Here is a 24,895-nt window from a genome sequence, read left to right on the forward strand (position 1 = left end):
GATCATTTGGAATTTTTTAAAGTACCTAATTGCTCAGAAAACAAGATGTAAGTAGGAGGTCACAACAGAGAAATCAGAGACTCAGTGAAAAATTAGTAGTCATTTGCTTTCTAAGGATTAGGTTTTGAACATAGGTTTTCCATCAAATCATGCTTAAAGATTCAAAACATCAACAGGTTCATCATGTCCACTCCCTCTTTTTACCTCATGTAGGTTGCCTCTTGAGCTGAAACCCTGCCTTTCCACAAACAGTACTCCCTAATTAAAAAAAAGACAAACAACAACAAACAATTGATTACAAGAATTTAAGATGCATAAAACTGTTAGTTAACAGCTCTAGGCACCTAAATAGTTCATTTGTACTGATACAAAAATCAAATAAATGCAACACAACTGGATTTTTTAATTTCTCTAGCTAAGCCCTTTTCACCAAACAGTGGTGACTTTTGTTCCTTTCGTGAATGCCAAAAATATGTAAGTTTTGCAACAAAAGCAAGCTAATAAACAATAAAAGGAAATTGACAAATACTATCTTGTTTTCTCCTGATTTCCAGCTTGTCTGACAGATTACCCATGAAGCCAATCAGCTAAACTGCTATGTAACAGAAGGAATAGCTGGTATTATTTACCTTGAATGGCTTTTTTTATATTATGTAAGCCTCTACAACTGTTTTTTACAACTTCTATTACTATTCTACTTCAACAGTCATAATCTACACCCTACTCTACAATAATGTGAGGAAAAATATAAAAGAAAAATGGCTTACACATTCTGGCTGCAACCTTGAGATTGTAAAAAATATTTCCTATTGCCCTTCTCTCCATGTTGACAAATTCTTCATAACCCCCATTTCTTTGTGCCAGTAACAAATGATCTCATCTTTGACTACACTCAGGCACACATTTCACCTACTGTTTTATAAAATGTCTTTTACATGAAAAATGTAAAAGTAACTTACAGTATGCAGTCACTAGTACATAAATGTACTACTACAAATTTACAGAATTAGCCAAATATGGTGCAAATGTTATTTCTGAGTAAGTTCCTCAGTAAGCTACTTTTGAGAACATGACTTCATAGACTAGAACTTTCTGCATGCTGATCTTGAGTTACCAAGAGAATACTTTCATAATTCTTTAAGTGATTACTTTCCCTAACACTTTAGCTTTCAGACAAGATTTTCTAAGACATACATCCATTTATATCTTGTACTAGGAGTATTACTGCTAGGAGGTATTAATAGCATTGATCAATCAAATGTGGTAGAAGTAAAAGGTGGTAGTAAATAACCTTCAGCCTGGCGAAGTAAGGGAGTTACTAAGTGCTTATTTTTTAGTGATAGCTGATGTAAGAATGCATGACTTCCCGTCATCCAGCAAGACAAGCCTGAAAGTAACAGAGGGAATCACCTAGAGCTTAACTACTGATGGAAGAAGTAATGACTTGCCACAGCCAGTATGTGTATGAAAATGTGCAAAAGACCATAGAGCACAGACACTATGAGCAGACAGCAGGAACAGTTTATATCACATAAGGGAATGAGTGAAAAGTTTTAGCACTGAAGAACGCAGTTCATAGAACCTAGCAGGGCGTAGGACAGGCATGGCAAAGTACTTGTGTGTGAACAGGCATTATCTGGAAGTCCCTGCACCTACCAACTCTGCCCTAGGCTCACTAACCTCATCTGACTTGAAGGTCAGGGAAAGATTTCACGAGCAGTAACAAGATCTGAGTTCTTACAGAATTATGTGCTTTCTCCCTCAATCTGCTGCTGTCCACCTTCTCCATAAAACACCCACTGGGCAAGGCTAAGGTTACTCATGTTATAATTAGCCAGCACGGTGTGAACAAAACACTTGGCTGTCTGGTTGCTACAGATGTGACATGCAGTTCATATGCCTGCCTTTAACTCAGCAAGGTCATTAATGTTGTCTCAATTTAACTACATCAGGTTTTACAAAACTTGTAGGAGCTTCATTACTTCCAAGAGCACAACCCTCTGTGAAACATGGTTCAAATTTTCTATCAGGTTCAAAAATTACTTTGGAAAGAGGAAGAGGATGGGGACCAAAATATAGAGACTGCATGCTATGTATTTTTTTCTTTAGAAATGGAATTTAATTTTATAACAGCAAACTGCAACACTATATGTTTAAATCCTGCAGAAAGCTACAAACTCATCAACTAAAAATAAAAGTAATGGGTTAAAAACTGGCTGTATTACTCAGTTGCAAGGTGACAACAATCCCTAATATGACCTGAAAAACAAGTGCAATCCTAGAATGTGGTAGTTAAGGAACTTCCAAAAGAGATAATATTAATGTTGATGTAATGGGTCCTGGTGAAATGACCTTAGAAACAGAGTCAAATCTATTTAAGAAAAACAAGCTCAGATTAGAACACAGGCAAATAAGGAATACTGTGACAGCAAAAGAAATGAAGTTGCAGGCTGAAACTAGAGGAACCGAATTTGTTTAGACTAGCAAAGTGAAGTCTAAGAGAAAATATCTCAGAAATGGTGTAGAACTGGGGAGGAAAAGTAGCCATTGAAAATAAGGTAAAGGACCAGTGTTGGTGCAAGAACAGACACAAACTAGTCATACAAATCGAGGTTAGACATTAAACCCAATGGTTTTAGTCTTCAGAAGAGTTAGAGCAGTTTTCCTATGAGTACAGCTGAGCTACAAATTCAGTATTTGCCTGCCACAAAGAAGAAAGGGGAAAAGCACCTCCAACCTCTGGACTGCCTATAGGCCTTTAGCTTCTAATACCAGATCCCAGCAGCATTCCTCACTACTGGCTTGCAGAACTTGTTCTGCTTTTTCATTTTTTGAAATCTGTCCCCACGGGAAGTTCTACTGGTAACTAAGCCTCAGCTAGTTATCAAAGCTCCTTTCATGGCCAGTGGAGATGTGTACTCTTCAAGGGCAAATCATCCCATTTATCTTCACCACTGAGATGTCTTTCCTTCTTGCTGTTCACTGGAACAGAGTGATCTCGTTTAGGAATTCTATTTCTTACTCCACCGACTTCTTGCTTAAAATACTCAGCTCTGTGTGAAAACCCACTGTCCTCACTCCCCACCACCCATGGTGGGGGGATACTTTTACTCCCTTTCACATTTTGCTGTTTGCACATTCTGCCCATCAAATTCCACTTTTTAGTAGTCATTATTACAGTAAAAAGAAGAGATTTAATCCCTTCTGGAAATGCCTTCATACACAGTATTCCATAAAGAAAAGAGGAATTAAGCATTAAGTCTTTAGCAAGGCTTTTTACTAAAAATGCTCTTTCATTTTCACCTCATCAAATGATTCATTTTCTGTCTTCACAAAGTTATGCAGTGAAACAAGAAAAACCAATGCTATTCTTAAGTCATTATTGCGCAGACTGCATGTACTTACCCATAGTTACTGCTTGAAAGTTTCAGTAAGTAAAACGTATATGGACAATCATCTTTGTGGGGGAAAAAAAAAAGAAAAAGGTATTAATCCCACACTGTTATTCTTTCAGATACATCCCACATATGTTCCATAGCCTTCCTTGTTATTACAGGGTTTTTTATCCAGCTGAGTTCTCAGTAAAGTAACTCTTGGCTATGTTAACTCTATGGTGTTAAGACAACTGGGTGCTTCTGTTGGACTGCTCTTGAAAGGGTTATTTTCCTTTGCCTTCAGAAGTAACTTCTGCTAGTATGCAACAGGTAACTATTCCTTCCCAGGTCGAATCCAAGTCCAATTTTTACCATCTGATAGGTATTTTGCTGGGCCCAGATAACTGGGCTGGAAGGGGGGTTTACAGGGGGCAGTCTGGGCATGGAGCCCTCGCTGCCCCAGTGGTACAGATGAGACAGGCAGGTGTGCAGTGGCAACTTTATAACTTAAAAACTTATGCAGAGTGATGGCTCATTCACGTTATGACTCAACAATAGGACTGGGGAAATAGTATTTGTTTCCATTCCGTGTCTGGGGTGCTTTATTTGTGTATTTGTAGTGTTGTGTTGTCCTCAGTCTGTTAAAGGACTTTGTTCACTGGCTGTGCCCATACATATTTCCTTTACTTCTTCCAAGAAACACTGATTTCGCATTACATTTTCTTTAACAAAAAACATTTAAAGCATAATCTGTCACGTTGCCTCAAGAACGAAAAGCTGCCAATGTTAACCTTATTAATTAAAGCTGTTTTCTTGCACTGACTGAAAGCTAGTGAAAGGTTTAAGCTATACTGAATAAAATTCAAGCTAAAAAGTATTTGGTGGTCTTCCTTTAAACTCTAGTGTAAAGTAACTCTAATCAGCAGATTATTTCCACGCCAAAAACATATCACATGGTTTATTATTTTAAATATAGCTCCTCTTACCTTCTAACGAGAAACGCGCCGCCCTTTAGCCTCAGCGTCACTCTCCCCACCAGCCCCGCTGCCCAGCTCGAAGTGCCACAGGCCTGACCCCTCCGCCGGCTTCCCGCCTCCTTTCCCGAGTGGGAAACGCGCGTTTCCCACCGTGGAAGCCACGTCAGGGTGCCCCTGCCTCAGCGCCGCCGGGTCTCGGGGGACGTTGTGGGGAGCGGCCGCCGCAGCGGCCCCGCCGCGCTCACCCACCTGCTCTGCCGGGCTCCGGCCTCCCCCGCAGCGCGTCACCTCCCGGGGCGCTCCGCCGCCTGCCGCCACCGGGCCGCCCGTCCCGCGGGGCTGCGCCCTTCCCGCCGCCGGGCGCCGCCTGTGTTTACCCGCTTCTCCCGGTAACGGCTGCCGCCAGGCCCGTCCCCATAGCAACACCATCGGCCTCGGCCCCAGCGGCTATGGCGGGGTCCGGCGCGGCTCTCCCGGGGCAAGGTACGGGGGCTAGCGGTGAGGGGCGGCCATCCGCCGGGCTGCCGGTGTCCCGGGGGGGGGGGGGGGGCGGGGGCAGGGCCCCTCCCGCCTCCTGCAGCAGCCCAGGCACCGGCCCGGGCTCTCCTCAGGGGCGAGCCCTCCCTATGCCCCGCTCGTCTGGGGGCTCCGGCCTCTGGCTTGGCGGTGGGCCCGACACACCTCTTTCCTCCATTTAAAGAAAGTGGCTGAGGGAGGGGTGCCGTTGCTGGGGGCAGCACGTGTTTGTCGACTTGCACATATGGTTTTTAACAGTGGGGTCAACTTTACAAGAACCAGAGCACCTTTTGTTAATGGCCACAACAGAGGCCCTTGCTGTCAGCTCCCTCAGTTCCTAATAGAGCCAGGAATGAAATAAGATGGAAAAACCTGTGTTTTCACCTGATTTCCCTGTTTAAAACTTGTGAGTTGTCATCCTAAATTCCCTCTTTCTCACTCTGGGAATTTAAACGAGTTAAAAGAACCTAACCATTCCTAGATATATTTATTTCAAATTATAGCAGGCACAGCATATTGCATTTATCATTTTGGAGCTCAGTTTGGTCATTCTCTGACTGTTTCTTTGCTAAGGTGTACACCTTTGATACTAGTGAGGACCATGGGAGCGGCGCTGGCAAGAGCAGCTCAGTGGACAGCTGCTGGTTCTGGACCCGGCACACTTGAAATCACCCCTTTGAACGAATCTCTTTTAAATCAAATTATTAAGTTTGCAGAGGGCTTCAGTACTAGACATCCTCAGGAAGCAGCATTTGTCTTCAGAGAGCCCCTTGAGTGGAAAACACAATTGAACTGTTCAGTATTCGGAGAGGGTTATGATCTCAAGTAAGTCCGAATTGTGATGTGCTTTGAAATGTTGAAGGTGGACCACAAAGCAAAACTGCTCATTTAGCATAAAGAAAGCCTTAGTGGTTTTGGGAGGTTGAAATGGGTGGGGTTTTTACTGATATGTATTGAAAATTTTGAGTTAAAATTTGTAGGGTTTTTTGAGAGTTTCAGGCTACTGATATCTTGGTTGTGATTCAGGCCTGTTTATTGATTTCTACAACTTGCACTGTCTATTCCTAAGACTTTCCACAACGTGTGTCTAACAGTGATTAACGCTGTAACTTCTTTTAGTGTTAGAAGTGGCTCCTGCCTGGTGGGTTGACCCTGGCTGGCTGCCAGGTGCCCACCAAGCTGCTCTATCACTCCCCTCCTCAACTGGTCAGGGGAGAAAAATACGATGAAAGGCTCATGGGCCAAGATAAGGACTGAGAGATCACTCACCTGTTACTGTCATGGGCAGACCAGACTCAACTCATGGAAATTAATTTATTGCCAACGAAAAGTTGGAGTAGGATAACGAGAAATAAAACAACTCTTGAAACACCTTCCCACCACCCCTCCCTTCTTCCTGAGCTCAACTTCACTCCCAGTTTTCCCGACCTCCTCACCCCCAAGCATCACAGGAAGATGGGGAATAGGTGTTGCAGTCAGTTCATTGTGTTGTCTCTGATGCTTCTTCCTCCTCACAGTCTTCCCCTGCTCCAGGGTAGGCTCCCTCCCATGGGAGACAGCCCTCCACAAACTTCTCCAATGTGGGTCCTTTCCATGGGCTGCAGTTCTTCGTGAACTGCTCTAGTATGGGTCCCTTCCACAGGGTGCAGTCCTTCAGGAACAGACTGCTCCAGCATGGGTCCCCCACAGGGTCACAAGTCCTGCCAGCAAGCCTTCTCTGTGTGGGCTCCTCTTCATGGGAACACAGGTCCTGCCAGGAGCCTGCTGCAGTGCAGGCTCTCCACAGGGTCCCAGCCTGCTTTGGGCACATCCATCTACTGATTTGCAGTGGATAAATTGGTTTACCTCAGAAGTTTTCTGAAATACAGCTTAAAGAAATTATATTTGCTTTGTCATATGAAGCTTGAGTAACATTCAGAATTATGCTCTAACACTTGCTGTTTATTTAAGTTCTTATTTTAAAAATATATAATTTTATTTTTCTAGTGGAGCAACTGTTCAGTCTGAAGCCAAAGGTAAAGATGGCCAACCATTGCTTCTCCTCACGGCATCAACTCTCAGAGTTCGGAGTTTTGACCAGCTGTGCTGTTTGCTACAAATTGCTATGGAAAAAAAGTTGAAGGAAGCACAGGCATGCCTTGAAGGTTTTCTTTCTTTATTTATTTTAACTTTCCTCTCTCTTAAAAAAGTGTGTCTTCTCTTTCAATTCATGTTTATGAAATGTGAAGAAAAAAAATTTATGCCTTCATTTTAAGGGTATGAGAAGTTGCTAATTCATGAAGGTGGCTAAGGTGCTGATCCAGAACTTAATGAAATTTCTATTTCTTCTTTTATTTTCACAGAAATCAATAACAGAGAAATCTGTAATAAAGTTAAAATATTCTCATACAAATTCATATATGTTGAGTAATATCCCAGCTATTGCAACAGACAGTAGATTTAAATTTCTGAAAACAAATGTCTTATTGGAGGCTAATAGCAGTTTTTCACATATTTGTAGTTAAATTCTCTTTTAAAATGTTACGTTCTTAAAAAATAGGTGTGTCCCCCCCTTATATGCTTAAGATATTCTTACCTGCACAAGGTTCACCATGAGCACTTTCAGGTCCTTCTCACAACAGCTTTTCAAATGCAGATATGAGTACTTCTGCTGTGTCATATTCAAGTCCTAGATTTTCAAACTGACAAGAAGACCCGTCATAGACTAAACTAGCTGTCCTCCTCTCGTTGGAACTAGGAGGGATGAGGAATGTTCTTTGGTAGAATTACTAGAAATTGCATCTGCAATACTAAGATGTAAATGCTGTGGATCAAACTTCAGGTCCATCTAATCCAGGGTCCTGTCACTGACAGTGATCAACCAGGAATATTGGGGAAGAATAATATGGACAGTATATCATGCAGAGGCTTTCACAGATGTATGGGACTTCATTTGCAGTAACAGAGCAAAATGTTTTTTGTAAAACCCACTGACATGCAGTTATGTCACTGTTTACCAAAAAAACCACAGCTGGCATAGCTGAAGAAGTAATGGGTCCATTGGGAATGCTGCTAGGAAACTTTAAAGGTGTTCTTTAACCCTAAATAATATTTCCAAAATGATCAATTTTCAGTGAGTTGAACCCATTGATTTCCTGTTTTGGTGATCAGCCAGGCCTATTTTATGGAAAGGGGCTATTGATAAAGGGAATTATTTAATATTCACCTCTTGGTTGAATAAATCTTAACCTTTGTTGTGAAAAGCAATTTTGTTCGTATGAAAAATTTCTTCTTAATGTTTTCATATTTTTAAAAGTGCATTTCAAATTATAAGAGAGATATGAAAGAATACATAATACAGTAGTACTTGATGAATGTGCACATCATTAAAGTTCTTATTGTAAATTAATAGCATCAAAATTAATTGGCAATTGAGATAAAAAGCGTTTGTCTTGCCTAACAGTTTTTAACATAGTATCACGTTATATTATTCTGTTTCATGTTCACAGCTAACAGAGATCCAATAGTGAAAATTCTTGGCCCTGAATATGGTACTGTTGAAGGAGAAGATATGTCCATGTTGCATTTACTTGACAAAGTGAAAAAAGATGATGACCCTGAAACAGAGGTGAAAATGAAAATCTTTCTTCTTCTTCGTCAGCTGGATTTGCAACTGCTTAATAGTTCTTTGAAACACATTTCACAGTAAGTGCATTTCAAATGGAAGGTAAGCATGGCAACCAATGCATTTATTGTGTTATGGTTAAATTGGATTGGTTTCAACCCACAACATGTGCTTTTGGTGTGACATAAATAAATTTATTGAAATAGCTTTCACTGTTCACTAAGTTATTGAAAAAACATTTTTTTTCTGAAGATTTTGCTGTAGGTGTGGGTATGCAAGAGTGTGCCTGAGAGTGTGTGGGGGTTTATTGCATATATTTTGTGTTTTGGTAGGAAATTGAAGTTATTTGGACAGACAACAAAGTTACAGTTACATATTTTCAAGGAAATTTGTATTTCTTCATGGAAGCATATTAATTACTACATTGAGTCTGGTTTAGAGTTACAAAGACTTCATATCAGCTATGGAACTAAAATTACATTGAACTAACAGAAAAAATTAAGAAAAACAATGGAAAATGACCCATTTCCAGATCTCTGTTGCTACTATTAACACTCAATGTAAAAGAAAAAAATAATGTAATATTCTCTTCTTATTTCTCTGAGTACATCCTTTTGATGAATACATTTTAGACCATTTTCTGTTAATTGCAGAGACGTAAGACTAAATCCAGCTGCTATAGATAATGAAGTGAATCTTCTCAAGAATTTTTCTGGGAAAGGAGAAGATACAGTACTGGAATCACTGGAATATACATCAGGTGCAGATCTGATCATATCTCACATTTATTTATACCCTTATTTGAAGTCCTTGAGTTCTGTGTGAAATTTGCTAAATTAATTTCAGTAATGAAGTGTTTATTTCTACTTTAAAGTTATGAAGTAAAATAAAAAATATTTTCAAGTATGGAATGCTGTTCTTCAGCCTTTACTTACAGAAATAATCTCCCAATTATATGAGTATCTTCAGTGGAAGTAGAGGAAGTGAGTGGAGTCCCTGATCCTAAAAAGTGCTAAGCACAGTTGCAGTTTTTGGTTGGATCAGACCGTGGGTCACAGAACTTTGTATGATAAATTCCTAACAGCAGGAATTCTTACGAGTAAGGCATTGTTTTGGGAATTTGATTTGTATACATGTTATATTAATTATTGAGCTTAATTATTAAAACCTACTTTTAAACTGGTTAAAAATACTAATGCTAATTGGTTACAGATTACATGTTCTCTAATGGATGTCGAGCTCCTCCCTGGAGACAAGTGCATGGCGAAATTTGTTATTTAGTCATCAAACCGCATGATACTGATCCCTTGTATATCACTTGCAGCACAGCAGGAGTCTTTTTAAATGGAGTAAGTAGTAATAAAGGATACCATGGAGTAATGAATATTTTTATGTGCTAAAATCAAAAAATCAATCAGGTTTAGTGTAGTGGTATTGAGGCTGTAAGACCTGCAGAGCTAGTTTATTGGGACAGAAGAAGATGACAAGAGTCATAAATGTATGATAGTTTTCTGTATGTTTTGAGTGCTTTTTCTCTAATTTTTATAGTAGGAGTGTATTCTGTACTGTTTGCTAGCAATGTTTGTTTAGTCTTTAAAAGTACCCTAACAGTCCCTCATACTATTCCTATTCAAAGGTAGTGTAGGACTAGATTCCTCTCTCATGTCTCATTGCTCTTGATCTGAGGTGTAATATTATTGCATGTGACTAATAGAGCTTGCTTTTGTGTTTTTATAAATGATAAGCAGGTTTTTGTTTTCTTTTCAGTGGAAGCCTTTTAGAACTTATCTATCCTTTTCTACTTTTCATTTTGATTACCTCTTTCGTTACAGATAGCTTTTATTTAGGCATAATAGTCCCTTGTGTGTGTTAAGCAGTGACTGGAGCTCTTCGATTCATTTTGAAGAGAATCTGATGTCTGTCAGGCGTGACCCACAAATTGTTTTCCTTAGAGTTAAAAACGCCAGGGAAGTTTTGACTTAGCACATTTTTAATGGATGAAGCTCATAAGGCTTATGCTAGTGAGGTCACATTATTTTCTGATCCTTTTAGACATCTGCCATACTGCAGTGGAAGCTCATATTTACTTGGTTGTTTGCCATAAGCCAGAAATTCTTTTCAGTGGAACTACACAATTAACTCATAGTAATTACTTGCAGATTCTATATAAGATCTTGATTATCTGTTGGGATCCATGGAGATGATCCCATGCATCTTTACAAAACATTATTGAGGTTTGATGATCTCTGCTGAGCATGAGACTTCTGTATCTAATTCATGACAATATGACCTCTGTGCTCTTTTAGCATTATTTTGTGATGCAGATTAAATTACATGTGTAAGGCAATACTGTTAATAATGTTAAATTTATTTTTAAGGGTCAGCTAAAGGGTAAAGATGACATTGACTATGAAAGAAAAAGTGATGTATATAAAGATATTGTCACATTTTTAAGGGAGAGGTCACCTAGATTTCTAGAAAATATGGCTAAACAGGTATGTATTTACTGATATCGGGTGTGTTTTCTACTTTGTACAAATGTGCATTTGGATTTATATCAATTTCTACTAAATATGTTCCTTTCATAAACACCAAATACACTATTTCACATATCATTCTATCATACCTTACTATAAGGTTTGATCCAACATGTGAGGTCAGCTTCTAATTTTGCATAAAAAATTTTGCTCATCTTCTGGTGTTATTCTTTATGGAGCACTGGAAATGTTGGAGCAGGGAATTATGATATACTTGTGGAAGAGGTCGAGTTTTTGTGACAATATTTTTCTTGATCAAAACTACTTAAATTTTTATCTTCATTCTTTGTAGCCCAAATATAAATAATAGCCCAACTTTTTTACGGGAGCTGCCTGTTTTAAATATCAGAGCTGAGAGTTAAGCATCCAGCTTACACACTATGTATTGCTTCAGCCCCTGTGAAATGCAAGCAGTTTGGCTTTTATTTAGAGCTTTACATTAGCTAGAATTACACAGTGCCACTACAGTATTAGTTATTTTATCATTCCTGATAAAAACTTTTTTTTTTTCAAATTTCTAATGTGATTATTACAGATTAATAACTTGTTGGTAAAATTCATTACAGACTAAAACCTGTCAGAAGTTTTATTGTGGATATTTATATGCAATTTTAATTATTGCAAGAACTAAGTAATTAAGAGGGAAATTTTCTTATGCTTTAGTTCTGATTTTCTGGAATGTAGGGCTGTAGGGTTTTTTTTGGTGATACAGATTTTTGACAGTTCTTAAAGAGCATTTCAAGTTGTATACATAAATACGGCAGCTTAAATTAACAGTAATGAAATTAAATTTTTAAGTTGTTCTGTTTGAAAGTACAGTAAGTTCCAAACTGTCTTTTATTTATCCCATAGGGAAGTATTTTTTTAATGTTATATCTACCTATTGGTTTATATTTCACAAATGTGGCAATATATGAATGGTTTTAGACATAATTGCTGTATTTTCAAAGTGATTTGGCTTCATTTGATGGTCATGAAAGGTAAAATATGGTAATATTTTAATATTTTTAAATAGTTCAAATCCTAAATGTTAAATAGATTAATGTTAATATTGATAATAGATATAATATAACTTTCTTTACTGATTTTCTGCTCTTATAAAGGTACTGTAGCTAATGAAGAAATTCTACACTTATGAAATAAGAGTAAATAAATACAATTTATCCTATTTTCTTTCAATTGTCATATAAATCACTTGGTATTCCCTGACTGTGTAAATAAGTTTATGCTGAAGAGTATAAATTATACCATTTTAATGGTTTAGAAATATCATATCATATTGTCTTGCTGAAGAGCTGGTTTCGTACGTTCTGCATTCTAAAACTAGAATTTAAATGCTTGAACTCTGAAGAGCAGAGAGAAGCTGTATTTCCAAAGTTGTCTACATGAAATACATTATGACTGGGAATAGTTTTGATTTATTTTCTGAAGAGAGGAGAGCTTCAAAAAGCTCATTACATACACATTTATTGCAAAACCAATTTTATAGTATCTTCTTGGCCTTGTTTAAGCTAGCATTTAGAGTTGCTGTGTTGGCATATAGTGCTGTAGGAAACGTACTTCATAACATGTGCTTAGCTGGTCAAGCTACAGCATCAATTCCCCTGTGATTTGTCTAGTTTATCATGTGTTAAATCGTCTTGTCTAGAGTACACTCTCAGAATGAGAGTATTAGCATGAGTTTATGGTTAGACAGTTGGGTCAGCAAGCCTGGAACAGCTGATTCACATCAGGGACTAGTCAAAAACAGACCATACTGTGACAGTCTCCTTAAAACTGCCTTGAATCAGATACATAAAGGAATGTCTTCACCTATTTGGTAGTGACAGCTGCAATAATAATAATAATAATACTAAGTAATGATCATATGCTGTCTTTCCTGTAAAAATTGAATATGTTCCAATAGAGAATAAGAGTTGACAAGAGTCCTTTCTGTTCTGGGTATTTTTAATCAGCCATGGTACTAGACACAGACAGCTGAAGGATTGGTGGGTGCCACTCAGCTCCATTCTTGTGTGTGACTTGTTCAACAATGTTTTGTCCTGAGAGATGAAAAAAATCGAATGGAATGTGTTTATATTAATTCCAAACTATATCAAATTACTTGGAACTGAAATCTAGCAGTTTATCATAGCCTATTTTCAGGTTTATGTTATTTTTTTTTGTGGGAATTTTTTGTAAATCCTTTATGCAGGGAAATAAATAGTCTTATATAAATGATCCATTGAAAGCAGAATGACTGACTTTGCAATTCTAGATCTTAAAGCTCATTTGGAATTAGGTTCTGTAAAAGTGCTTGTGCCACAAATTATTTAACATATTAGAAATTGAACAACACCCAATATTTAGTATGTTCAGAAAGTTCCCAATTTAGCTAGTTCACCTATTTCAAAAACTTTAAATTGCACACGATAACAGCTACTTTCCAGATTAATGTTTCATTCTTTTAAAGGCCATCTGATTTTGTGCTTATAATCTAATTCTACATTTGATACATACAATTGTTAAGCACAGCATCCTGGAATTGTGCTTATAACTGACAGTTTTAATATGCATTATTCATATAGCAATATGACTGACAAACCATGTCTCCTTCTTTTATTAGGAATATAGGTTTTTTAAAGAACCAACACATGAGAATAATTATCAGCGTATGGAAATAGTTGAATCTAAGGTCTCTGGCCAATCCCAGGACCTTTATAATATTACAGAAAAGAATGTATGTGAGAAAATGAAAAGTTCTGCAGCAAGGAGATCCATGGACAAGAAGAAATTAGAAATGTCTATGAAGTGGAGGAGTATGGGGCTTGCTGCTTCCCACAGATAAGTAGTTATCTGTATAATTGAATTTTCCTATAGATCTCTCTAAACTGTGCTAATGATTGGATTGCATGTTATAGATTTGCATTATTATCTTGTTAGGAGCAATAAAGCAAGATGTACTACATGTTAATTTCTAAGAAGAAAGTATGGACTACCAAAGAGATTTCTCAGTCTTCTTCTGTCACGCAACAATTTTGATGATGCTACATCATTTCCACAGCAAGGCATGGAAATACCCTGCAACAGTCTGCATTATTGGTTCTCCAGGACTGTGATATTATCATATTTTTGGTGTAAAATGCTCTTTAAAGTAAGACAGAGCAGACAGTCTAATCTAAACCACACTTACTGAGAGAGGCGAAAGAGAATCCAGCATGGAAAATCAGGATGACTCTTACTTATACTACGAATTTTTAATGATCTCCTATTATATGAGCCACTCTTCTAGCTCTGCTTAGCAACAGTCTTCACTAATTAGATTATCTCAAAGTTTGGACACCCAGAAATAGAGTATACATAGATTGGATTTTGTTGGATTTGTCATGCTTCCTGATTCTGTGTTAATAGAGGAAGAAGTATCTGAAAGAAAGGTTTTGATTGCCATCCTACAAAAAAAAGTATCTTCTCAAGTCTGCCAGTATGACATGTTGCAAGAAACATTTTCAGGGATTTTTGGATGTGACCTGCAGTCATTAGGTAAAAAAAAATATGACTTTCCAGGGACAAGAGCTTAATGTTTTTCCACAGTCATTGTTGGAGTCTAGATGTAGTGAAATTGGCTGTAATCATGAGTAGTATTCTCTTTTATTGTCATGACTGTGGTAGTATGACCAGTCCAGGCTCAAAAGTACATTTTGTTTTCACAGCATTGTAAACTTGGGACAAAAAAGCACCAGAGATTGTGCCCAGCTAAGCCTAGGAGTCTTCTTGGAATATGAGGAAAGCAAGTTGTGTTGTTGTTGTAGTCAGTGTGAGCAAAGCTGTGGAACAGCTCAGTGTATGTAAGAACTGAATAGACTAGAAGTCTCTGGAAAAAAGATGACTGAGAGACAATAAGACATCCAAAAACTGGAGATAGTCACTGTCCATTTTAATACAAGAATAAAGGGCATCAAAGGAAAATGAGTCAGTGAGACCAGTTCAAAACAAAGGGTACAACACTGCTAAACTCTCAAATTCTTTGTCACAGTATGGTAGAGGCCATTTGTTTTTGTGAGTTCAAGAAGCATCCAGACATATTCATGGAAGAAAAATCCATCCAAAACTGTTAATGCAAGAACATTCAAGTTCACTGAATCACAATTTGCTGAAGAATATTCTGGAAAAAAATAATTTCCGTGTTCTTCCATTGTTCTTCTACCGTTACCTAGATAGCTCCTAGATAGATCCTAGTTAGAGGCGGTATCCTAGAATAAATGGACCTGTGGCCTGTGTGCATATACTCGTTCTTTGTTCTTGTGTCACATACAGCTCAACATAATATAATTTTTATAATATCCTACTATTTTATTAAAGCAAAATTAGTTAAGACACAGCATCCTTTAATTTTAATTAAGTTTATTGTGTAGATTCATAAACTCATATGCACTGATACAATATGTGTCTAACCATAGCTTTTTGGTTCTATGTACATATATATATATTTATTTTTCTTTTAATAAACCCAAATATTTTAGTGACAAGGCCACCAAAAAAGACATTGAAGAAGAAGGCAGAAGTAGTACTGTGTCTCTGAAAACCAAAAAGAAAGCCAGTGGCATTTCTTCTGGATCCGTTAAAATACAACCAGCTTCAAGATGGTATGGGATACTTATTTTTCTTCCTTCAATTGTTTTATTTTGATTTTCTATACCTACAGTAATTACTTAGTATCTGGTAATGTCAATTATATTTTTCTAATTCTGTTATTTAGCAGTGTTGTCATACCTGTTTAAAATATGCATGTTCATATTAGTTTATAGCTGTTTAAAATGGGTGACGCTGTTTATTTATTTTTAGTAAAACATCAGGGAGGTTTGAAGACATTAGTGAAAGTTCCTCAGAGCCTGAGGAAGATGAAGAACAGCCTGTACGTCATCAGGAACGAAGCACTGATTTGCCATCAGAATACTGGGGAATTCAGAAACTCGCAAAGTATTTAAAGGTAAATAAGAAGCTTTGATAATTTTTATATAAAAGCTACTCATTACCTTCTGCATCTGAGGACACCAAACCAGCTCCTCATCCTTTCCACCTTCCATATATTTTTGAATAGCCCTTCCATGTAGTATGTTCAAAAGCTGAAACTGGGACTTTCCTTTCCTATCATGCACGCGTTTCTCCTGCATGTTTTTTTATCTGCTATTTTTGGCTTATATAAACCCTTAGATTAAACCATCTGTTCAGTGTTATTTAAAACTTAAGATGGTATAATTTCTTTATTAATTATTGGGTTTCTGTTTTGCTTTTTGGGTGAAACTTTCCAAGATAATTCTTTATGTGGATAATAACTTTCAAGAGTTTTTATTAAAACTGAATACTTGCCTAAAGTCTTTCATCAGCTATGATTAATGCATGGCTGAAGTAATTCTAACGTGTTCTTGTGTCTGGATAGATGCTGTTAGTGGACAAGAAAATGTATGCTAAACAGACATCCTCTAAAACAAAAAAAAATGTTTTTTTTCACGCACTTGTTGAAAATCTTTTGGAACCTATTAATATAGATATTTAGAACTCTGTGTATGTCTGAAACACATAAAACCCCCAACAACCCTCTACTATTCTGGAAAACTCTAAAACTAATTATACTTTTCCCTCAGGAGAAATTCCTTTACAAGTTTGTGCTGGAATTTATGTACTCTAAGTTGCTAATAAAAGTGCTGGTTTATTTGTTTTTTTGAGTACAGCTACAGAGTATACACATCCGACTGATAAAATGATGGTGCTGGCATTTGGTACAGCAGAAATACTTGTGAAGAATAAGCAAAGCTTTGGCTCCTTCCAGCCCTTTAGCCGCTGTAGAAGAGTAACTCAGTCTTTTGAACAGTTTTCAGTGCACTCACACTGTTTGTTCTCTGTTCATGTATGTGGGACCTATGCTAGTGGTTGCAGCCAGACACAGGAAAGCATGGATAATACAAGTCTCTTTACAATTCTTTGTGCCTTATCTTCTCTAGGCTGAACCTCTATATTATTCTCATTTTGACTATGCTAAAAGAACCCTTTGCAAGTGTAATCTGGCCTATAATTCAGCATGTAACTTGCTCAGCTATCTACTCATGCTGAACACACAATATATACATTTTGCATGATAGTTATTTCTATTTGCATGGAATTACAGTTCGAGGTGATGTTTTCAAATCTTCCAGTCTACTAATAGCTTGCTTTTGCCTGTCTGACAGACCACCTCTGTACTTCTCTGAGAGCTCAGAGAAATAAACATGCGACTTTAGTAAAGACCCAAGGTCCTCCTGGAGAGGATACTTGAAATTCATTACTATTGATGAACTTCCAGAAATCTTTTCATTGGCCCATTTATGCACCACCCTCTTTACCAACAAGGCTCTTCTGGTTAAGTAATTCTCAAACTCCCTTTCCTTTCTAAATCCTTCATTTAGACGTTTAGGTTTTAGTATTGGACTTGATTCAGTACCAAAACATACCTACACTTGCATGAACCCCTTCTGAATAAAGAGTGAGGGTGGCAAATAGGAAAATATTTTTTCATGCTACTCTGTTTTAGAAATGAGTATATTTTGTTCCAGCTGTCAACAAGCAAGAATACTTAATGGCTTAGAACTAGAAAAAGGAAGGGGAGCATTTCTGATCAAATTGTGGGTACTGTTAAGAAGTGTATGTAATACAAAACTTCGTGATAGCAAAAGGTTCTGTTATGAAAACTCAGATGTTCACTTATTCATGTATTCATGCACACCTGAGTCTTACAATAGTTCTTTAAATTAGATATAAATTTAAAAAGTACTTGAAGATATACTTAGAATAGTTCTCTGTTGATTCTTAGCTATGTAAAGCAAGAAATCCCTAGTGTCAGATAAAGCTGAAAAGAGATGCCTCAGTGCCATACCACAGACAGTGGTTGAAATGTTTTATTGATGGAGTGCTGCTTTAGCTTGCACATGGAATTCATTTTAATTCAAGTATAAATACTGCACTTCTGGCCAGACTTAGGAGATTTTTTGGCATTCTTGTTGTTCATGTAGGCAAGTGTTCATGACACATACAACGTAAGAGAAAATAAATTTATGACTATGATATTTTAGTATCTACAAGCGTATTTCTATAGAAGCACAAATTTCAGAGGGTTTGTGTGTCTTCAAAGGGTGTAAACATTGTTTTCACATCTTAAAATATTAATAAAATGCCTTAAATAATAGATGTTTGAGATCCCGAGTTAGAAAATACGATAATTTGTAGGTGCAACCATTTTTTGAATGTCTGCTGAAATATTAATCACAATTCAACAACACTATTAAAGATGAATTTGCAAACACAAAAAACTTCCATAAAACCTGAAAGGTGATAGTTTTTATCCCAATGTTAGATTGTTATTAAAACTTAAAAAGACATTTGCTTCCTGTATAGAGCAAACATGCTAGGTCCTGTGAATTGTGCCTGTAGGCTACGTGTTTGTATACCTTTTCATGGAGAGAAAATTCCAGGGCAGGGGAAATTCCCTTCTGACTTTTTGCCCTTCTCCATTCCCCCTCCTTTCTGGGAAAAAGCAGCCATATTGGAATTGCTCCACTGGGAAGCAGCTGCTTCTGTGGTCTGGCTCTTTGTCCTACCTTCAAGCTTCCCAGGGCTGTGAAACAGAAGATAGAGCATGTGTGCTTTTGCCATGTCTCCCCATCAACTTAAGAATGGGCAGTGACAATAGATGAGTGAGCTTGGTGATGGCATTGTGTTAGGCATCTTTTGGGGGCTAGATAGATAGAATTAGAATGAAGTGTTCTGTTGATGTTTGTAACAGTGAGATTTTCTCAAAAAAGCCTGTTTCAGATTTCACATAATTTATTAAAGTAAATTTATTAGTGCTTCTGAAGTATTAGATTTCCAGGGGAAGGGCTACAGTTTACATGTGAAAAATTTTAGGAATAGGGTGAAGGGGTCACATTTTGCAATGATCCTTTTACTAGAAATGGGGGACATCAGGTAGAAATGCAGAATCTTTGTGGCAGAACTGGGGCTGTTCGCTTGGGAAAAAAAAAAGAGGAAAAAAATGGTGAGAGCTGGGCACAATGCTTTGTGCTGCGGGCTGTTGAGCACTGTTTATTGCCCGTTTTAAGATAAAATTGAGATGTTGAGAGGTGAATTGGGGCTGATGACTGATCCTGGAATAGCTCCAATCTCCAGAATAAGTCTTTTAATTCCTTAAGCCCTGGTGCTGCTTGGTTTTGGTTCCCTGTAAGGGTGTGATTTATATGTACACCTATGCCAGGGTGAGCTCTGGATAGAGTTATGCAGGACCATGCCAGTTACAGTATTCTTCCTTCAGTTTTCTACCTGGAAAGTCATTCTACTTTTGGCTATATTTCAGGGCTACATTAGTGAAACCAGTCAAGTCTCACACTTCATGTAAAATATCCCCTACTTTCCTATCTGTTTTGAATTACTCCAGTTTGAACGACCTCATTCCCAGAACAGCATTATATTTCTTTTCTCCTTTGGAATCATAGGTGGACAAACATGCTGTCTTTCCCCAGCTGTTTTTATGTCTTGTGCCAGGTCCAGGAGTCAGGGAAAGGCTGTGGTACTGCTCAGGAGCTAGGGAGTATGTGCCCTGAGTATGGCCTTCAACTCCAGCTGCCAGGTGCCCGTGTACCCTGGTGCTGCATAGCAGTGGATGGCTGGGAAGGGAGGCCGTCTGTCACGTGTCTTAGTGAAATCTCATTCACTGGACAAGGAGAAGGTTGAAAGAACTGCAGGATACATGGAGTGTATTCAGGTCTGCTCCACAGCTGCATTTTGGCAGGACCTTTGGAAGACTGCTGCGTTCAAGCAACATTTCTGTAGCTGGCAGGGGGGCCCTCTGTATTTGGCTTACATTACATAAAAGTGGCAAACAGACTAGGGAGGCAGGTATGTAGAAGAATATTTCTTCTGGTCTTTGCATCTTTCCTTTTCTTCCTTTCCAGCTCCCTCTACAAGTCCTCACTTATTTCTAGGCAATTAGGTCAAGGAAATGAAAGTCTTAAGAGATCAAAGCTATGGGTGTAGTTCCTACAGTGCATGTGTTGCAGTGAGTATTGGCTGGGCAAGACCTAATGCCCATCACTTCTGCTTCCCGTTTGCAGTGCAAACAGAGCTGAACCAGGAGGATGTAGTGTTGTTGCTGCACCACAGGCAGAGTTTATTTCCTCTTCTCAGGAAGCTCAAATTTATCAGTCAGGGAGATGCAACCGTGTATTGCCTTGCAGGAAAGAATAGTGGATCCCCAGCTGAGCTCTTTGCAAATGGAAAGCACTAGCATTCATGAGGAAGAAGGGCACAGCTTAGAAATGCAGAAAGTCAAATACACAGTGAAATGATGGAGGGAGACTGCCAGGAGCTATGATGCAGGATCTCAAGTGAGATGTTCATGTAGATATTGTTCATAAACAGTATGGGATAGTTTTATTCCCTAGGAAAAGACAGGGAGACATCTGAAGGCTGGAACTCAGGGGCTTGGGGCAAACCAGGGTACAGGAAATCCATGTATGCATAAAGGGCAGGAATGTCCAAACCATTACAGAAACAGGGAACCTATTGCAGAACGTTTGAGGACCAAATTTAAAATGACAGGGGGGTGTGTGTGTGGTTGTGGACTTCTTTTGCACTCTATATACAAGGTTTGCAACATGACATTTCTCTACTTGGAGGGGAAGAAGTAGGAAGTCAGCAACTGCTTGCACACCTTACCTACTATGCATTAATATAAAGTAATGCACAGTTTATCTCTGAGATGAGACTTGCCATATCTGAGGTCTCAGATTTTAGATATCTGAAAAATAGATACCTTCCTCATAAAATTTAGTGATAGAAAACATCCAGCTTTTCAAAATAAATTATTACTTTCTTTTGGAAACAAAAATTGTGTAGCCATCTCAGCTCTCCTGTGGTTTAACAGGTGGTGTACACAGCAACTCTTTTTATATGAACCAATTATAAATTTATGGCACTTGCAAAGACATTGATATGGCTTGTAGATTTTTCTCAAAATTTGTATGAAATAGAGGATAGATGCAGTGTTTTTTAACTGCGTAATAGCAAATTATAGCTTTCTTAAGTTATAGTGGTGTTGGAAATGTTCCAAATTATTGAGATAGTACTCATTATAGAAATGTAAATCAGCTTAATAAACTGTGCATAGATTAAGAAATTAATTATATTTGGGGATTAGCATAAAAGTAATCCTGTTTTATTCTAAAATGCAGAACCTCAAAAGAGAAATGGACATATTAGACTAAGGAATAAAATGGTCTTCAAATACTAATTTATTTAAAGTGAAACTATACAAGAAGTAATTTTAAACTTTGTAAGACAAGAGAAAATTGTATCAGTGTTACAGTGTACCCACTAAAGTACCAATCATTTGTTTAATTGTATTTTAACACTGCTCAAAAGTTTTGTGGTGGTCATAGAAAAAGTCTAAAATCTATGGTATTTATGGATATTCCTGAACAATAAACTGCACAGAAAACTGCAGATGCAAATTCTGAGAAACTAACTCTGTTTCTTGACTCTGCTTCCATTTCCCCAGGAAGAGTTACTGGTGGGTGGAACTTTAAAACCATAATCAAATACTTAGATAATTAACATGGAAGTTACAAATCTGATCAGATACATAACCAAATTTAAAATTATATTCTGTGCAAAGTTATCGAAGAAATTTATCTGTAATCTCAAAATCTGCCCCTAGACGTGGAAGAGATGGAAATATTAGAATTTTATAGCAGGAACAAAAATATCTAATCTGTGTAGGAAATATATTGCACATTATTTTTTTCTACAATCTGTAAGTAAGAGTTAACTTTTTGTACTGTCACATTAGCAAGGCTTGCATGAGATTTTGGCTATTAAATACAAAATAAGCGTATATAAGTGCATATAAAATATTTTCACGTATAATATAATTTTGCCACTGTGTAATGCATTTTTCACAACTGACCAACTTTGCAGATGATTTACCTGACCTTATTAGTAGAGTGCCTAACAGTAAATCTTTCCTTTTCCCTTCTGGAAGTATATTATGGCGTAATATGAAGGAGGTTATTCAACTGAACTGAAAGATCAAGATGAAAAATAAATTTTGCTGTAGTTTGACTAAATGATAGAGTGCTATTTTTTAGAAAATACCAAATGTATGAGACATAATCATGTGCCACCTGCTAGTGTTTCTAGGCACATGTTTGGCTAACCTGTCAGCCTTGGCAAACCTGTCAGCCTTCATATCACTCTCTTCTCCACTGTTCATGAACATTTCTTGTTTCCATCTTCCAGTACTAGCCAAGATATTTTTTTTATTTCAGTAAAGAATATGATTACTAAAAAAAAAAGGCAATAAAAATATGGGAAAACTGTGTTTTATAGTTAAGATAATGTATTTGTTAACAACCTAGCCAGTGCTGCTGATGAAGAAGAAATCTTTTTATGATAAATTTACTGGGTAGGAAATATTGGCAAATAGTGAACTCTGGAATTATTATTATAATTGGCAACTCTGAAGCACTTGCATAGCTCTCTCCTCAAAATACTGTACAAACAATAATTCCTCATCACAAGAGACATATAAAATTCATAACAGCCAGTTGATTCTTGACCATTAACACCAACTCTGATGAATTTCTGTGTAGTGGAGGTTTCATTAATGTTCTGAGGGTCATCCATTCCTAAGAGTTTCATAGGTGATGAGGTGAAAGACAAGACAGAAATTTAAAAAAAAGGCAGAAAAAAGTAGGAATTCAACAAAAAAAACTGATAAAGAAGAGCTGGTATGTCAGTAATTAAGGGGTGAAGAAAAGATTGTAAAATAACTTATGTTTGATGCTTCTCTTTCTACAGGATTTTATTCTATTGTAAAAGCAGGTAATTAAATTGAGCTACTGTTTTGACACTGTAACTACTGTACCTCTCAAATAATTGTGAATTGCCACAGCTGTCTCAATCTGACTTAAGGCTTTACAATCATGAAGTAGATAATCAAATTGTTGGCTTTCCTGAAGAATTAGAACATGATTGTGTCTGAAAGCTACCAAGTTTTAAGAAGTGAGAACAGCATTCTTCATTGGTTTTAAGTGTTCCACATTGGATGTAAACTTAATTTAATCATAGTTTACTCAACACACAGTTATTTCAGAAGCATGTCTGTGCTTCAGCCATGTCTTCATCTATATTTGTTTTTCATATGCTTTCGCTAAGCTCAGTGTTTAAGTTTGTTTTGTTTCTCCAGAAAACATTTGTCTCTTAATTTCTCATAAAATATTGGTATAATTTTGCTTTTCTTGCAAAATCTTTTTGGCTGGTTTCAAACGACAGTGCCTTTTCTGTCTGCTCAGTGCTTGTGAAGCTTCAACAGTGTGCTAGCTCTGCGATACAGAGGCACAGGTCCTTCCTGGTTGAACCTTACTCAGTTTTCTCCACAGATTCATTTCCACTGGTTTCCCAAATGAGTTGGATCCATTAAAATAAAATAGCTGTAATAACATTAAGGCTTTTATTCTGTTTGTGAGCCAAGTGTTAGGCAAAATCAAAATTGCTTAGGCAGGCCTGACAGAGTCACACAAAGTCAGTAGTGCACCTGTATTATGGGCAGCATATGGCACATCTCCAAGTCTGCAGTCAGGATTTACAAGTATCAATGTTAAATTAAAAAACAGTAGTGCTATTTGTAGACTTTTTTTCTTTGTTTAGTTTAGTTAATCCTGGGCCCTTTTCTCTTTCTCATTCAGTCCTCATTTTCTGCTAAATTCTGCATGTTCTTTCAAAAAATATATACTTTTATTTTCCTCTGATGAAGTGGCCAAAGACAGAGAGAGGCTGTATCGTTGTTCTAGTGCCAAGACATAGAAGTTAATACCTAAACTGGGATTCATCTCACCTAGTTCTAGATGTAAACAGAGAGGTGTTTGTAGATGATCTGGGCATTCAAGTCTACCTTTACGATAAGTGGAAAAAATAAACGCTACCTTCATGATAAGTGGAAAAAAATAGGCACTTTAAGGATATGATTCATCTGGTATTTTAAGCATCTAATTCAGAGTGAGATGGATCACGTTTTCAGCATCATTGTTGACTTGTTCTCAATTAACAGGAATGTAGGATGGCTATAGATGACTCGGTCTTAATTATCAAGGATGTAGGATGGCTGTAGATGAGTGAATTTAGACAGATGACTCTCCCATAGTCTTGTGCATTTGAAGTCATTGGTGAGTGTAATGTGATCTTTTGAAGGCCTACTCTTATTGCAGATTCTTTATGTATTTGGAAATAAGGTTTTATGTGCTTTCTGGCCTTTTTCTTTGGAGTACTTTGTAAAGATCAGTCTTTTTTGTAACAGCCTTAGAAACTAATTGGCAGACCTCAGTTAATGGGAGAATTAATTGATTGGCATCTGCTAGATACCTATGCTCTACCTTTGGCCTAGCCAGCTTGGTGAGTGTGCTTGAGCTTTGTTTACATAGACAATATGTGTGCGATCAGGATCCTATACGTTTATCTTGCTTCTAGTTCTTTAGGCAGATTTCAGTAGACCAGACTTACTGGCCATGCAGAGCTCTTTACTTTCTTATCACCATATGCTGCACTGTATTTGGAGCTGCAAAGTATCCTCACATTTTTAGGTGTTATTCTGACACTATGTTTGTGAACAAAGAGAGAGGCTGTCGGGTTTCTGGCAGAAAAGCAGGAGTAGATAAATACCTGAAAGGAATTTGCAAGGATTAGCTAACCAAAAGAACAGCAGCATGTGGCAGTTTTGTGCTACCTGACTGAGATTGATGTCATCTGGCAATCAGAAAAGCAAAGTAAAAAATCCAGTAATTTCCACACAGATACAAAAGACCTTATCTGCCTTCTGGTCACTAAAAC

The 24,895-nt window shown here is 37.5% G+C and overlaps 1 protein-coding gene and 1 long non-coding RNA gene across 2 annotated transcripts in view; one reads left to right on the top strand and one right to left on the bottom strand.

Annotated features, from left to right (window-relative positions):
* Positions 1–203: 203 nt before the first annotated feature.
* Positions 204–4,689, bottom strand: LOC119147910. The gene is made up of 3 exons (XR_005104223.1): positions 4,601–4,689; positions 3,406–3,457; positions 204–258 (listed from the first exon to the last, which is right to left on the bottom strand). It is a non-coding gene; the product is annotated as an uncharacterized LOC119147910 (long non-coding RNA).
* ODAD2 (outer dynein arm docking complex subunit 2) overlaps positions 4,419–24,895 on the top strand; it is an 87,249-nt gene continuing 66,772 nt past the window's right edge. The window contains exons 1-10 of the mRNA XM_037387390.1: positions 4,419–4,834; positions 5,441–5,692; positions 6,854–7,011; positions 8,356–8,551; positions 9,125–9,231; positions 9,684–9,820; positions 10,850–10,966; positions 13,614–13,833; positions 15,495–15,630; positions 15,830–15,974. Coding sequence (XP_037243287.1) covers positions 5,469–5,692; positions 6,854–7,011; positions 8,356–8,551; positions 9,125–9,231; positions 9,684–9,820; positions 10,850–10,966; positions 13,614–13,833; positions 15,495–15,630; positions 15,830–15,974 — 1,440 coding nt within the window. The 5' untranslated portion in view covers positions 4,419–4,834; positions 5,441–5,468. The remainder of the gene's footprint in view (positions 4,835–5,440; positions 5,693–6,853; positions 7,012–8,355; positions 8,552–9,124; positions 9,232–9,683; positions 9,821–10,849; positions 10,967–13,613; positions 13,834–15,494; positions 15,631–15,829; positions 15,975–24,895) is intronic.

Source organism: Falco rusticolus, chromosome 4 (genome assembly GCF_015220075.1).
Source record: "Falco rusticolus isolate bFalRus1 chromosome 4, bFalRus1.pri, whole genome shotgun sequence".
Taxonomy (NCBI): domain Eukaryota; kingdom Metazoa; phylum Chordata; class Aves; order Falconiformes; family Falconidae; genus Falco; species Falco rusticolus.